Source organism: Colobus angolensis, unplaced genomic scaffold (genome assembly GCF_000951035.1).
Source record: "Colobus angolensis palliatus isolate OR3802 unplaced genomic scaffold, Cang.pa_1.0 Scaffold4, whole genome shotgun sequence".
Lineage (NCBI taxonomy): Eukaryota > Metazoa > Chordata > Mammalia > Primates > Cercopithecidae > Colobus > Colobus angolensis.
The window spans coordinates 8,356,810-8,369,071 of NW_012117376.1; the positions used below are offsets into that span (position 1 = coordinate 8,356,810).

The 12,262-nt window shown below is 49.7% G+C and overlaps 1 protein-coding gene across 4 annotated transcripts in view; it reads right to left on the reverse strand.

Moving 5' to 3' along the window:
- Positions 1–1,322: 1,322 nt before the first annotated feature.
- Positions 1,323–12,262, reverse strand: part of LCK (LCK proto-oncogene, Src family tyrosine kinase) — a 47,720-nt gene continuing 36,780 nt past the window's right edge. For 2 of the 4 annotated variants that reach the window (XM_011955429.1, XM_011955428.1), the window contains exons 7-13: positions 12,053–12,202; positions 11,627–11,779; positions 11,330–11,509; positions 7,750–7,826; positions 7,505–7,658; positions 7,289–7,420; positions 1,323–1,967 (exon numbers count right to left, since the gene is read on the reverse strand). In XM_011955429.1, the coding sequence (XP_011810819.1) occupies positions 1,765–1,967; positions 7,289–7,420; positions 7,505–7,658; positions 7,750–7,826; positions 11,330–11,509; positions 11,627–11,779; positions 12,053–12,202 (1,049 nt within the window). In that variant the 3' untranslated portion in view covers positions 1,323–1,764. Of the gene's footprint in view, positions 1,968–7,288; positions 7,421–7,504; positions 7,659–7,749; positions 7,917–11,329; positions 11,510–11,626; positions 11,780–12,052; positions 12,203–12,262 lie in introns of all 4 variants that reach the window. The other 2 variants (XM_011955427.1, XM_011955426.1) reach the window with 1 other exon arrangement.

A 12,262-nucleotide genomic window follows, 5' to 3' on the forward strand; every position in this document is an offset into this window, starting at 1 on the left:
TGGGCAACAGAGTGAGACTCCGTTTCAAAAAATAAATAAATAATAGAAATAAATAAATAAATAAATAAAATGTAATTCAGATCATACCAGCTTTGCAAAGATTCCTGCAAACTTTCCTCAACATGGCTTCTGCAGAGGTCACAAGGCCCCAGGCCTGTAGGATCTATCCTCCTCTCTCAGAGCTTACCAAGTAAACGCCTGCCTCACCCTATTCCCTCTGGTTGACTGCTCCTCCCCCTCCTCCATACAAGGCTCACTCCTTCACCTTGGAATTTTTGCTCAAAAGCCACCTTCTCAATGAAGCCTTCCTTTTTTTTTTTGAGACAGGATCTCCTTTTGTCACCTACTCTGGAGTGCTGCAGTGGCACAATCATATCTCAAGCAATCCTCATGCCTCAGCCTCCTGATCTGCTAGGACTACAAGCGTGAGCTACTATGCTCGGCTAAGTGTGTTTGGTTTTTTTAAAACTTTTTTTGGAGACCAGGATCTTACTGTGTTGCCCAGGCTAGCCTTGAACTCCTTGCCTCAAGAAAGTAGCCCCAGGTACTCGGGAGGCTGAGACAGGAGGATCATTTGAGCTGGAGAGGTTGAGGCTGCAGTGAGCCATGGTCATGCCACTGCACTCCATCCTGGATGACAAAGTGAGACCCTGTCTTAAAAAAAAAAAATCTGAGGATAGTTACAGATTGATTTGTTCCTCCTCCACTCCCACTGATTCATCTGACTAGCCTTAAAAAAACAAAATCTGGGCCGGGCACGGTGGCTCAAGCCTGTAATCCCAGCACTTTGGGAGGCCGAGGTGGGCGGATCATGAGGTCAGGAGATCGAGACCATCCTGGCTAACACGGTGAAACCCTGTCTCTACTAAAAAATACAAAAAACTAGCCGGGCGAGGTGGCGGGCGCCTGTAGTCCCAGCTACTCGGGAGGCTGAGGCAGCAGAATGGCGTAAATCAGGGAGGCGGAGCTTGCAGTGAGCTGAGATCCGGCCACTGCACTCCAGCCTGGGCGACAGAGCGAGACTCCATCTCAAAAATATATATATATATATATGAGGTCAAATGTAGCCCTTTAATCAGTTAAAAATGCTGTTGCCCTTTTATAATGGGGAGGAAGGTTCTGTGACATACCCATTCCCTAAGGGATTCCAGGCAGGAGTCTCCCTGAATCTTTTGGGGAGGGGTTGGGCTGTCCCATTTGAAGGGGTCTGCAGAGCCCCTAGACATCCACTCATCCCGTCTTTCACCCCAACTCAGGGTGACTTAGTTACCATTTTCTTAACCCCCACTGCCCACCCACAAAGAGTAGACAGTAAAGAGATGTACAACAGTCATCAACAGACATTTATTGAGCTCCTGATGTGTGCCAGGCCAGGCACCAAGGAGGAGCACACAGAGGTATTAGATAAGGTCCTGGCCCTCGAAGAACTTCTGGATAATCTGAGGAAAGAAAAGTAGGTGGGCAGAAGCTTCTGTCAATCCCGGGCTTCTTCCCTCTCTCTGTGGTCTCAGGAAATGGGAGAGCCAAAGGGGTACCTTATACAGCGTCCAAGACATACACGCACAGGCTACACGTGTACAAGACACATGTGCAGAGTCCACGCAACTACAGGACACGTGTACAGACGCATATGTGTCACATGTGGGCGAGATTCGTGTGCAGAGTCCATATGTGCACAGGCCGTGTGACTATGGCACAAGAACTCCATCTCCCCTAGTCATGCTGGAGAGAAAGGGGGAGGACTCCAGGGCCTCTCAAGGCCTCTCAAGGCTGAGGCTGGTACTGGCCCTCTGTGGCCGTGAAGAAGTCCTCCAGCACGCTGCGCAGGTAGTCAAAGGTGGGCCGGTCCTCCGGGCGCTCCTTCCAGCACAACCTCATAAGTTGGTACAGCTCCTCTGGACAGTTTTCAGGGCACGGCATGCGGTAGCCTCGCTCCAGGTTCTGAATCACCTCCGGGTTGGTCATCCCTAGGGGTTGATGGGAGAAAGGACGTTAAGGTCAGGCACTGGAAGCCCACAGGCAGCGGTAATGTTCGGAATATTTAACTGGCACAGTATGGGCACCAATCCAAAAGAATCTTGGTCTTCATCAATGGTAAGGTCACACAAGCGGTACTTGCTGAATGTCAGTCACACCACTTGGAGTGCCTGGTATAGATTATTTCCTTTTTTTTTTTTGGAAATGGAGTTTCACTCTTGTTGCCCAGGCTGGAGTGCAATGGCATGATTTCAGCTCACCACAACCTCCACCTCTCAGGTTCAAGCGATTCTCCTGCCTCAGCCTCTGGAGTAGCTGGGATTACAGGCATGCACCACTACACCGAGCTAATTTTGTATTTTCAGTAGAGACGGGTTTCTCCATGTTGGTCAGGCTGGTCTTGAACTCCCGCCCTCAGGTGATCCGCCCGCCTCGGCCTCCCAAAGTGCTGGAATATAGGCGTGAGCCACCGTTCCCAGCTGATTACTTACTTAAAAAAAAAAATGTTGGCCGGGTGCGGTGGCTCACACCTGTAATCCTAACACTTTGGGAGGCCAAGGCAGGCGGACCACGAGGTCAGGAGATCGAGACCATCCTGGCTAACATGGTGAAACTCCATCTTTACTAAAAATACAAAAAATTAGCCGGGCATGGTGGCGTGCACCTGTAGTCCCAGCTACTCTGGAGGCTAAGGCAGGAGAATGGCATGAACCCGGGAGGTGGAGCTTGCAGTGAGCCAAGATCGCACCACTGCACTCCAGCCTGGGCGACAGAGCGAGGCTCCATCTCAAAAAATAAATAAATAAATGGACAAAAGTAAAAATAAAAAAATGTTTTAGATACGGGATCTCACTATGTTGCCCAGGCTGGAGTGCAGCAGCTGTTCACAGGCACAATCATAGCACATGGTAGATTTGAACTCCTGGGTTCAAGTGATCCTCTCACCTCAGCCTCCTAAATAGCTGGACAACAGGTGCACACCACCATGACCGGCTCCCCTGGTATAAATTAAATGCTCAATAATACACACATGTTAGTTGTGGGACCTTGGGCGAGCCCAGTTTCCTTATTTGGAAAATAGAGTAAAGAGTAAATAGCTATTCCTACCTGACAGAATTGTTATGAGGATTGAATGAGGATTGATGAGAAAGCATCAAATATAGTGCACAAGCCAGGCATGGTGGCTCACGTCTGTAATCCCAGCACTGTGGGAGGCCAAGGCAGGCAGATCACTTGAGGCCAGGAGTTCAAGACCAGCCTGAACAACATGGCAAAACCCCATCTTTACTAAAAATACAAAAATTAGCCGGGCATGGTGGTACATGCCTGTAGTCCCAGCTACTTGGGAGGCTGAGGCATAGTAATTGCTTGAACCCAGGAGGTGGAGGTGCAGAGGTTGTAGTGAACTGAGACTGCACCATTACGCTCCAGCCTGAGCAACTCAAGCCAGACTCTTTTCTCAAAAAATAAAAAAATAAATAAAAATAATATATATATTATTATATATATATATCACAGAAAGCATCGAATCTATCCAGGCACAGAAAGTCTGGATCAGAGATGCTTCATAGAGGGCACCTGAGGCCAGGTGCGGTGGCTCATGCCTGTAATCCTGGCACTTTGGGAGGCTGAGGCAGGTGGATCACCTGAGGTTAGGAGTTTGAAACCAGCCTGGCCAACATGGTAAAACCCTGTTTGTACTAAAAAAAATACAAAAATTAGCTGGGCGTGGTGGCATACACCTGTAATTCCAGCTACTCGAGAGACTGAGGCAGGAGAATCACTTAAACCCAGGAGGTAGAGGTTGCAGTGAGCTGAGATCATGCCACTGCACTCCAACCTGGGTGACAGAGAGAGACTCTGTCTGAAATACATACATAAATAAATAATTAATAAAGGGCACCTGGGATGATTATTATTTGGTAGGAATGATGAGATGCTCAGGCCCCAGGGCAGCATGGGCACCCACAACCAAGACAGTGGTGAAGTCTCTCCAGTTTTAAGACCAGGCACATGACATCCTGCATCAGGAAGCCAAATGGACCCTGGGCCTCAGCAAAGCAGACCTTATTTGGGCTTGAGAAGGTTCCCCAGGCCCCTCCATGACCCAGATGAAATAGTCTTTGAGCTGGTTCCCTCCCTTTATGCTGGTCCTGGCCCCTCTGGCAGGCGTTTGGCATGTAGACCCCAAGAAGAACTGCTCTGGAGAACTATGTGATCACAGCAGTAACACAGCTCCCTCCTTCCCTGTTTCAAATTGTTCATGTAGTATCTGGTTTCTCCTTCAGTCTTCTCAACAAAGATTGTGACAAGCAGTTCCCAAAGACCAAAAGCTTATAGGGTATTTACAAAATCAAAGTTTTGCTCCTGGAAAGTTTGGGACTAAAGCCTGGTCAACAGAGACCCTTTTTCCCCAGGACTTGTACAAGGGAGGCCTCTACCTGTGGGACTCTCACAATTTTATTTTTTTTTTTCTTTTTGAGACAGAGTCTCACTGTATTGCCCAGGCTGGAGTGCAATGGTATGGTCTCGGCTCGCTGCAACCTCCATCTCCCGGGTTCAAGGGATTCCCCTGCCTCAGCTTCCTGAGTAGCTGGGACTACAGGCGCATGCCACCACACCCACCTAATTTTTGTACTTTTAGTAGAGATGGGGTTTCACTATGTTGGTCAGGCTGGTCTCCAACTCCTGACCATGTGATCTGCCCATCTCAGCCTCCCAAAGTGCTGGGATTGCAAGCATGAGCCACCATGCCCGGCCAGGACTCTCACATTTTAAAATTAGGGCATAGGAGAACATAGGCCACAGAACTAAACAGCCATGGCCAGAGTTAGGGGATGCAAGCCCACAGGTTAAATCCAGCCAGAGTATGATCCACAGATCCACTTTGGATTGGCCCTAGAGTGGTTTTATTTATTTATTTATTCATTTAATTATTTAATTTATTTATATTTATTTTTGGGATGGACTCCCATTCTGTCTCACAGGCTGGAGTGCAATGGCGTGATCATGGCTCACTGCTACCTCTGCCTCCAGGATTCAAGTGATTCTCCTGCCTCAGCCTCCTTAGTGGCTGGGACTACAGGTCCCACCACTACGCCTGGCTAATATTTTTGTATTTTTAGCAGAGGCAGGGTTTCACCATGTTGGCCAGGCTGGTCTCGAACTCCTGACCTTGTGATCCGCCCACCTCAGCTTCCCAAAGTGCTGGGATTACAGGCGTGAATCACCGTGCCCAGCCCCTAGAGTGCTTTTAAACAATTTGACTTGATCTCCAATAAATGGAAATGAACAAATTTTCCTAAAACTCCAAGTTTTGGCTTCTCTTAAAAAAACAAAAGATCTGGTTTTTTGGGTCCCCCACGCCTTAATTGCAACCATCTGCTGGAGCAGCTGCAAGTTTACCAAGGTCCCCATTTCTCCCCATTGTCTCCCTGACCCTAATGCTACATGTCAGTTGCCATTTATCATCATGCTTTCACTGCCTATTTTCTTCTAATAGATACATTCCCTATGGGTTTGCTTCTGTGGGAACAGGCAAGGAGCAGTGAGGACCCCTGGCAGGATAACTGGAGAGTATTTCCGTATTTCCAGCTCCAGCACTACCCCTGGACTTTGGGTTGAGGCAAGCCTAGGGCAGGGAAGCCCCTCAGCTTTTCACCTGTCTCCAAGGTGTTTTTGTTTGTTTGTTTTTGTTTTGAGACGGAGTCTCGCTTTGTCGCCCAGGCTGGAGTGCAGTGGCACGACCTCGGCTCACTGCAACCTCTGCCTCCCGGGTTCAAGCAATTCTCCTGCCTCAGCCTTCTGAGTATCTGGGACTACCGGTGCGCATCACCACGCCCGGCTAATTTTTAATTTTTTTTTTTTTTAAGTAGAGACGGGATTTCACCATGTTGGTCAGGCTGGTCTCAAACACTTGACCTTGTGATCCACCAGCCTCGGCCTCCTAAAGTGCTGGGATTACAGGCGTGAGCCACCGCATCCGGCTTTCCAAGGTGTCTTTACCTTCCTTGGAGCAAAGGTCTGTTCACCTTACTCTGGGGATATGGGAAGCTTCTACAAATTTAGCCACTGTGCCGCATGACCTCCCTACTCCTGTCTTTGTGCTCCATTTCCTCTCCCCAGAGTTTCTTAGCAAGTTCCTTTCAAAAAATTCCATCCCTGTCTTGGCTGAATTCAGGGGTAAAGGGCTTTGTCCAGGAGATGGTGGGGGAGTCAGTGTATACTGACAACCTACTATGAGTCAGGCTCTTTCACAAATGGTCTCTCATTTTTCCTTTTTTTTTTTTTTGAGACAAATTCTCTCTCTGTTGCTCAGGCTGAGTGCAATAGAATGATCATGGCTCACTGCACCCTCAACCTCCTGGGCTCAAGCGATCCTCTCACCTCAGCCTCCCAAAAAGCTGAAACTACAGGTGTGTGCCACCATGCCCAGCTAATTTTTAATTTTTTTTTTTTTTGAAGAGATGGAGTCTCTCTTTTTCTTTTTTTGAGACAGGGTCTTGGTCTGTTGCCCTAGCTGGAGTGCTATGGCATGATCTTGGCTAGAACTAGAAGTGAAGTGACTAGTTCAAAGTGATGATTGATAATAACCTAGTATTGACCAAGCACTGTTCTAATCTCATATTAGAGATGAGAACAGATGGGAAAGAAGGAATGATCTGAACAAAGCCAAACAGAAAGTTAGCAACAGTGGCAGATCTGCTAATAAAAGGTAGACCTCTTGTTCCTGAGCTAGATCCTCTTCTACCATACTAGGCTGCCTGGGCCACAACTAAAGAAAAGAGCTGGGGCCGGGCGCAATGGCTCATGCCTGTAATCACAGCACTTTGGGAGGCCGAGGCAGGTGGATCACGAGGTCAGGAGATCGAGACCATCCTGGCTAACATGGTGAAACCCCGTCTCTACTAAAAATACAAAAAATTAGCCGGGCATGGTGGCACGCACCTGTGATCCTAGCTATTTGGGAGGCTGAGGCAGGAGAATCGCTTGAACCCAGGAGGCAGAGGTTGCAGTGATCCGAGATGGCGCCACTGCACTCCAACCTGGGCAACAGAGCTAGACTCCATCTCAAAAAAAGAGGAAAAAAGAGAAAAAGAAAAGAGCTGGGGTCATTAAAGAGAGATACAGAGATGGAAGCCAGTTCTGGGAGATGTGGCATCTGCCTGGGGATTTTGGAGTCATACCCCTGAAAGGATAGAGGAGATGCAACTACAAAGTTTCAGATTCTGTGACTGGAAAGAACTGAGTGGGAAGACATGGACTTGCTGCCCTTCCCACCACCCTTTCAGTTCCTGCCCTTGGCTCTAACCTGGGTAGGGGATGCGGCCATGGGTGACAATTTCCGTCAGCAGGATCCCAAAAGACCACACATCCGACTTGATGGTGAATGTCCCATAGTTAATGGCTTCTGGTGCTGTCCACTTAATGGGAAACTTGGCTCCTAAGGAGGAGGCAGAGTGAGGTCACCTGGGTCTGCTTGGCTAGACCCTGCAGGGCCCAGATCACCCTTAAATCTCACACTTACCCTCCCTGGCTGTGTACTCGTTGTCTTCAATGAGGCGTGCAAGGCCAAAGTCTGCAATCTTGCAGCTCAGGGTGTCCGACACCAGAATGTTGGCAGCCCGAAGGTCACGATGAATATAATTCCGCTCTTCAATGAATGCCATGCCTTCTGCAATCTGCGGGACAAACACAGATCAGCAATCCTGAGCCAGATGTCTTCACGCCACTGGCCTGTGCCCTTGCCCAGACCCTCCCTAGTCTCCTTACTTGGGCTGCCATGTCCAGGAGTTTGTTGATGGTCAACTTGATGCCTGAAGGGGTCTTGAGAAAATCCACTAGACTCCCTGTGGGCAGAAACAAGAGTTGCTGGCCCAAGTTGCCCCAGGAGGAGGCCCCCAGACCCTTCTCCTCCAACTGGAAGTCTGGAAGTGTGTCTGACATGTGAAAAGGAAGAGTGAACAGTGAGAATGGAGGAGTGTGTGTTCAGGGTAAGGATGCCCGGGATATGTGAAGGTTTTTTTGCAGAGGGAGGGGCTAGGGTAGAGCATGCTGGGAGGGATCTGTAGGTTTTTCATCATCAGTAAGGTAGAATTCAGGCTCCTCAACTAGTATCCAAAGCTTGGCATGGGCGACACTGGTAGCTTCTTCTCTTTCCCTCACTCTGCCTTTGACTTCAAACACTTTAACAATTTTGAGATCCTGCACTCAGATTACTAGGCTGTCACCCCAAAGCCTCTTTATTTCATCTCTGCCTGCTAAAAAAAATTCTACTTTTCTTTCATGGCCCAGTTAGACTGCCCCTCTAGGAAGCCTCTCTAGATCTTACCAGGCATAATAAACTGGATCATCATCTACACTCCCATGGGCATGCTGGAACTTTCCCATGGCACAAACTCTGGTTTTCCCAGTACCTGTAACTGGGGAACCTTGACAACAGGAACCTTGTTTCATCCATCCATGTTCCTAGTGCCCATCCCAGAGTAAGAAACAATAACAAAGTGCTGAATATATTGGATGGAATACAGAAAGAGGGGGTCTGGGGGTCTGAAGGACCACCTCTCTAATAGTGGAGGGCAGCTGGACATGAATGGAAGTTGCTAGGATGGAGTGAATGACCACTGGCCCTTCCCAAGAGATTAAAACCCGTGAAAGGATGACAGCAACCTGAGTGTCACCACTTTGAGTGCTGAACTAGTTACCAAAGACAAAGACCTCCCCTACACACAGCAAATACAGAGACATATTACTGCCATTCTTCCGTTGTGTCCATGGCAGATGTTACTAATCATTCCCAGCACTCACTTCCAATGAACCTCAGAATCCTTCTCCAGCGCTACAAGCAACTACCAATCAAAGTCGATACACATGATAGGCTAGGCATGGTGGCTCACCCCTGTAATCCCAGCCCTTTGGGAGGCCGAGGCGGGAGGATCACCTGAGGTCAGGAGATCGACAGCAGCCTGGCCAACAAGGCGAAAACCTGTCTCTACTAAAAATACAAAAATTAGCCAGGCATGGTGGCACATGCTTGTGGTCCCAGCCACTTGGGAGTCTGAGGCATGAGAATCACTTGAACCCAGGAGGAGGAGGTTGAAGTAAGCTGAGATCGTGGCACTGCACTCCAGCCTGGAGGACAGAGTGAGACAAAAAATAAAGATACACATGACATAATCTATTTGCCATTTCCCATTAGCCAATGAACAGCTTGTTTCTCTTCCTGAAAGAAGGATAGATCTTACACTCCCAAAGAATCAGAGCCAGATAACAGCAACAAACCTATTGATCAGTTACGATATAGTAGCCATAGTTTTGTGGTTTTTTGTGTTTTGTTTTTTTGAGACAAGGTCTCACTCTTTACCCAGGTTGGAGTGCAGTGGTGCAATCACAGCTCAGTGCAGCCTCAACCTCCTGGGCTCAAGTGGTCCTCTCACCTCAGCCTCCCAAGTAGCTGGGACTACAGGCATACACCACCACGCTCGGCTAATTTTTAAAAATTTTTTGTAGGAATGAGGTCTCGCTATGTTGCACAGACTGGTTTTGAACTTCTGGGCTCAAGTGATCCACTGACCTTGGCCTCCCAAAGTGCTGAGGTTACAGGCTTGAGCCACTACACCTGGAAGTAGGCATAGTTCTTTTTTTTTTGTTTTTTTTTTTTGAGACCAAGTCTCACTCTGTCACCCAGGCAGGAGTGCAGTGGTGCGATCTTGGCTCACTGTAAACTCCGCCTCCTGGGTTCAGTCATTCTCCTGCCTCAGCCTCCTGAGTAGCTGGGACTACAAGTGCCCGCCACCGCGCCGGCTAGTTTTTTGTATTTTTAGTAGAGATGGGGTTTCATTGTGTTAGCCAGGATGGTCTCAATCTCCTGACCTCATGATCCGCCCGCCTTGGCCTCCCAAAGTGTTGGGATTACAGGCGTGAGCCACCGCACCCGGCCTAAAGTAGGCATAGTTCTAACTGCTCTGTATGCATTAATTATTTCATCCTCACAAGACCCTATGAGGAAGTTACTAATGCGTTATTATAGTAGGAAACCATGACAGAAAGAGGTGATGTAATTATCACAAAGCCATAAAATCATGAAGCCAGACTTCTGACCCAGGCAGTCAGATGCTAGAGGCCTTGATGAATACTCTGTATTATTTCTGGTGAGCCCATTTAGATTTCTGCTGTTATTCTTGGGGAAACTGAGCACCAGAGACAGTGCAGGCACTTGGCCTGTCACGCAGCAAATCCGTGTGAACAAAACTGAGGCTAGAAACTCGTATTCCTCTTCCTGGGGCTCTCACTCTGTCCAGTATCAGACCAAGAGGGGTGCGGGGTGGGGGGGCTCACTCAGAACTGAAAAAGAGGGCTTCCAGGGCAGATCTGCCCTCCCAAAGCTCAGGGGCAGAAGGGAGAGAAACAGGGCTAGGGACCCATTTGCTTTCTGAGATCAAGCATCCTGAGATCAAGGTAGGGCTTTGAAGAAGGCAAACAGAATGGCAGGTCAGGGCAGGTTGGGGTGAATGCTCTTCCCGAACATTCTTGCCACCTTAGGCTCGCCCCCAGACAGGATCAGAGGATATACTTTTTCTCATGCCTGGAGGTGAGTCTTTTTTTCTTTTCTTTTCTTTTTTTTGAGATGGAGTCTTGCTCAGTCGCCCAGGCTGGAGTGCAGGTGGCACGATCTTGGCTTACTGCAAGCTCCGCCTCCCATATTCACGCCATTCTCCTGCCTCAGCCTCCCGAGTAGCTGGGACTACAGGTGCCCACCACCATGCCTGGCTAATTTTTTGTATTTTTTGGTAGAGACGGGGTTTCACCGTGTTAGACAGGATGGTCTCGATCTCCTGACCTGGTGATCCACCCGTCTCAGCCTCCCAAAGTACTAGGATTACAGCCATGAGTCACTGCGCCCAGCCTTTTTTTTTTTTTTTTTTTTTGAGACAGAGCTCTGTCACCCAGGCTGGAGTTCAGTGGCATGATCTTGGTTCACTGCAACTGCAACCTCAACCTCCCAGATTAAAGGGATTCTCCTGCCTCAGCCTTCTGAGTAGCTGGGATTGCAGGCATGCGCCACCACACCTGGCTGATTTTTGTATTTTTAGTAGAGACAGGGTTTCACCATGTTGGTCAGGCTGGTCTCGAACTCCTGACCTCGTAATCTGCTGGCCTCAGCCTCCCAAAGTGCTGGGATTACAGGTCTGAGCTACCGCGCCCAGCTGGAGGTGAGTCTTTAGGGGCCAGGAAAGCTCAAGAAACCCTCCTTGCTTGAGCTTTGGGCCAGAAAAAAAGGTGTATTTTCACCCTCCGGCAGGGACAGCGGGGAGAGCAGTGTCCCTCAGCAGCCAACTCAGGCGGCACCCACCATTCTCCATGTATTCAGTGATGATGTAGATGGGCTCCTGGGTGACCACAGCGTAGAGCCGAACCAGCCGCTGGTGTTGCAGCTGCTTCATAAGGTTGGCCTCGGCCAGGAAGGCGTCCGGGGACATGCTACCCTGCTTCAAGCTCTTCACTGCCACCTTCGTGTGCCCGTTGTAGTACCCTGGGTCGGGGAAGGGAAGGAGTGGGAGAGTCGCCAGGCAGCTGTCCTGGGACTCTCACCACCTCAGCAGCCCCTCCCGTTCCCCTCTTCCCGGGCAGTCCTGGAGGCCACACTCACCCATCCACACCTCCCCGAACTGTCCAGCTCCCAGCCGCTCCACCAACTTCAGCGTCTCCCTGGGAACCTCCCACTCGTCCTCCCACCACGGCTTCTGGGGCTTCTGGGTCTGGCAGGGGCGGCTCAGCCGTGTGCACAGCCCATCTGAAGCATCTGCGAGGACAAGGGAGGGGTGAAGACTGTCAATATGGAAGGCCTCGTATTGACACCACCTCTCCCACTTCTCCAAGCCCCCATCTAGGTCAAGTGGACTAGCAGGGGGGTGTGGGGCTGTCACCCAAACACTTGGGTCCCTAGGGTCAGGTTCCACACCTCACCCACTGCGGGGAATGGAGGAGCGCATTGAAAGATGGATGGGGGACACCTGAGGGGGACTGAGGGGAGATAGGCTGATAGGGCACGGGGGAGGGGTCCTGCCGGGCTCACTGGTGTAATGGCGGACCAGTTCATGCAGGCCGGGAAAAGTGATTCGGGGGGAGATGTAGAAGCCACCGTTGTCCAGATTACGGATCTTGTAATGTTTCACCACCTCTCCCTGGTTCTGGTCGAAGTCCCGGACCGACAGTGAAAACGATCCTGAATGAATGAATGGATGGACAAAGGGACTAAAGAACGCAGAGTCTGGCGCGGCACCGC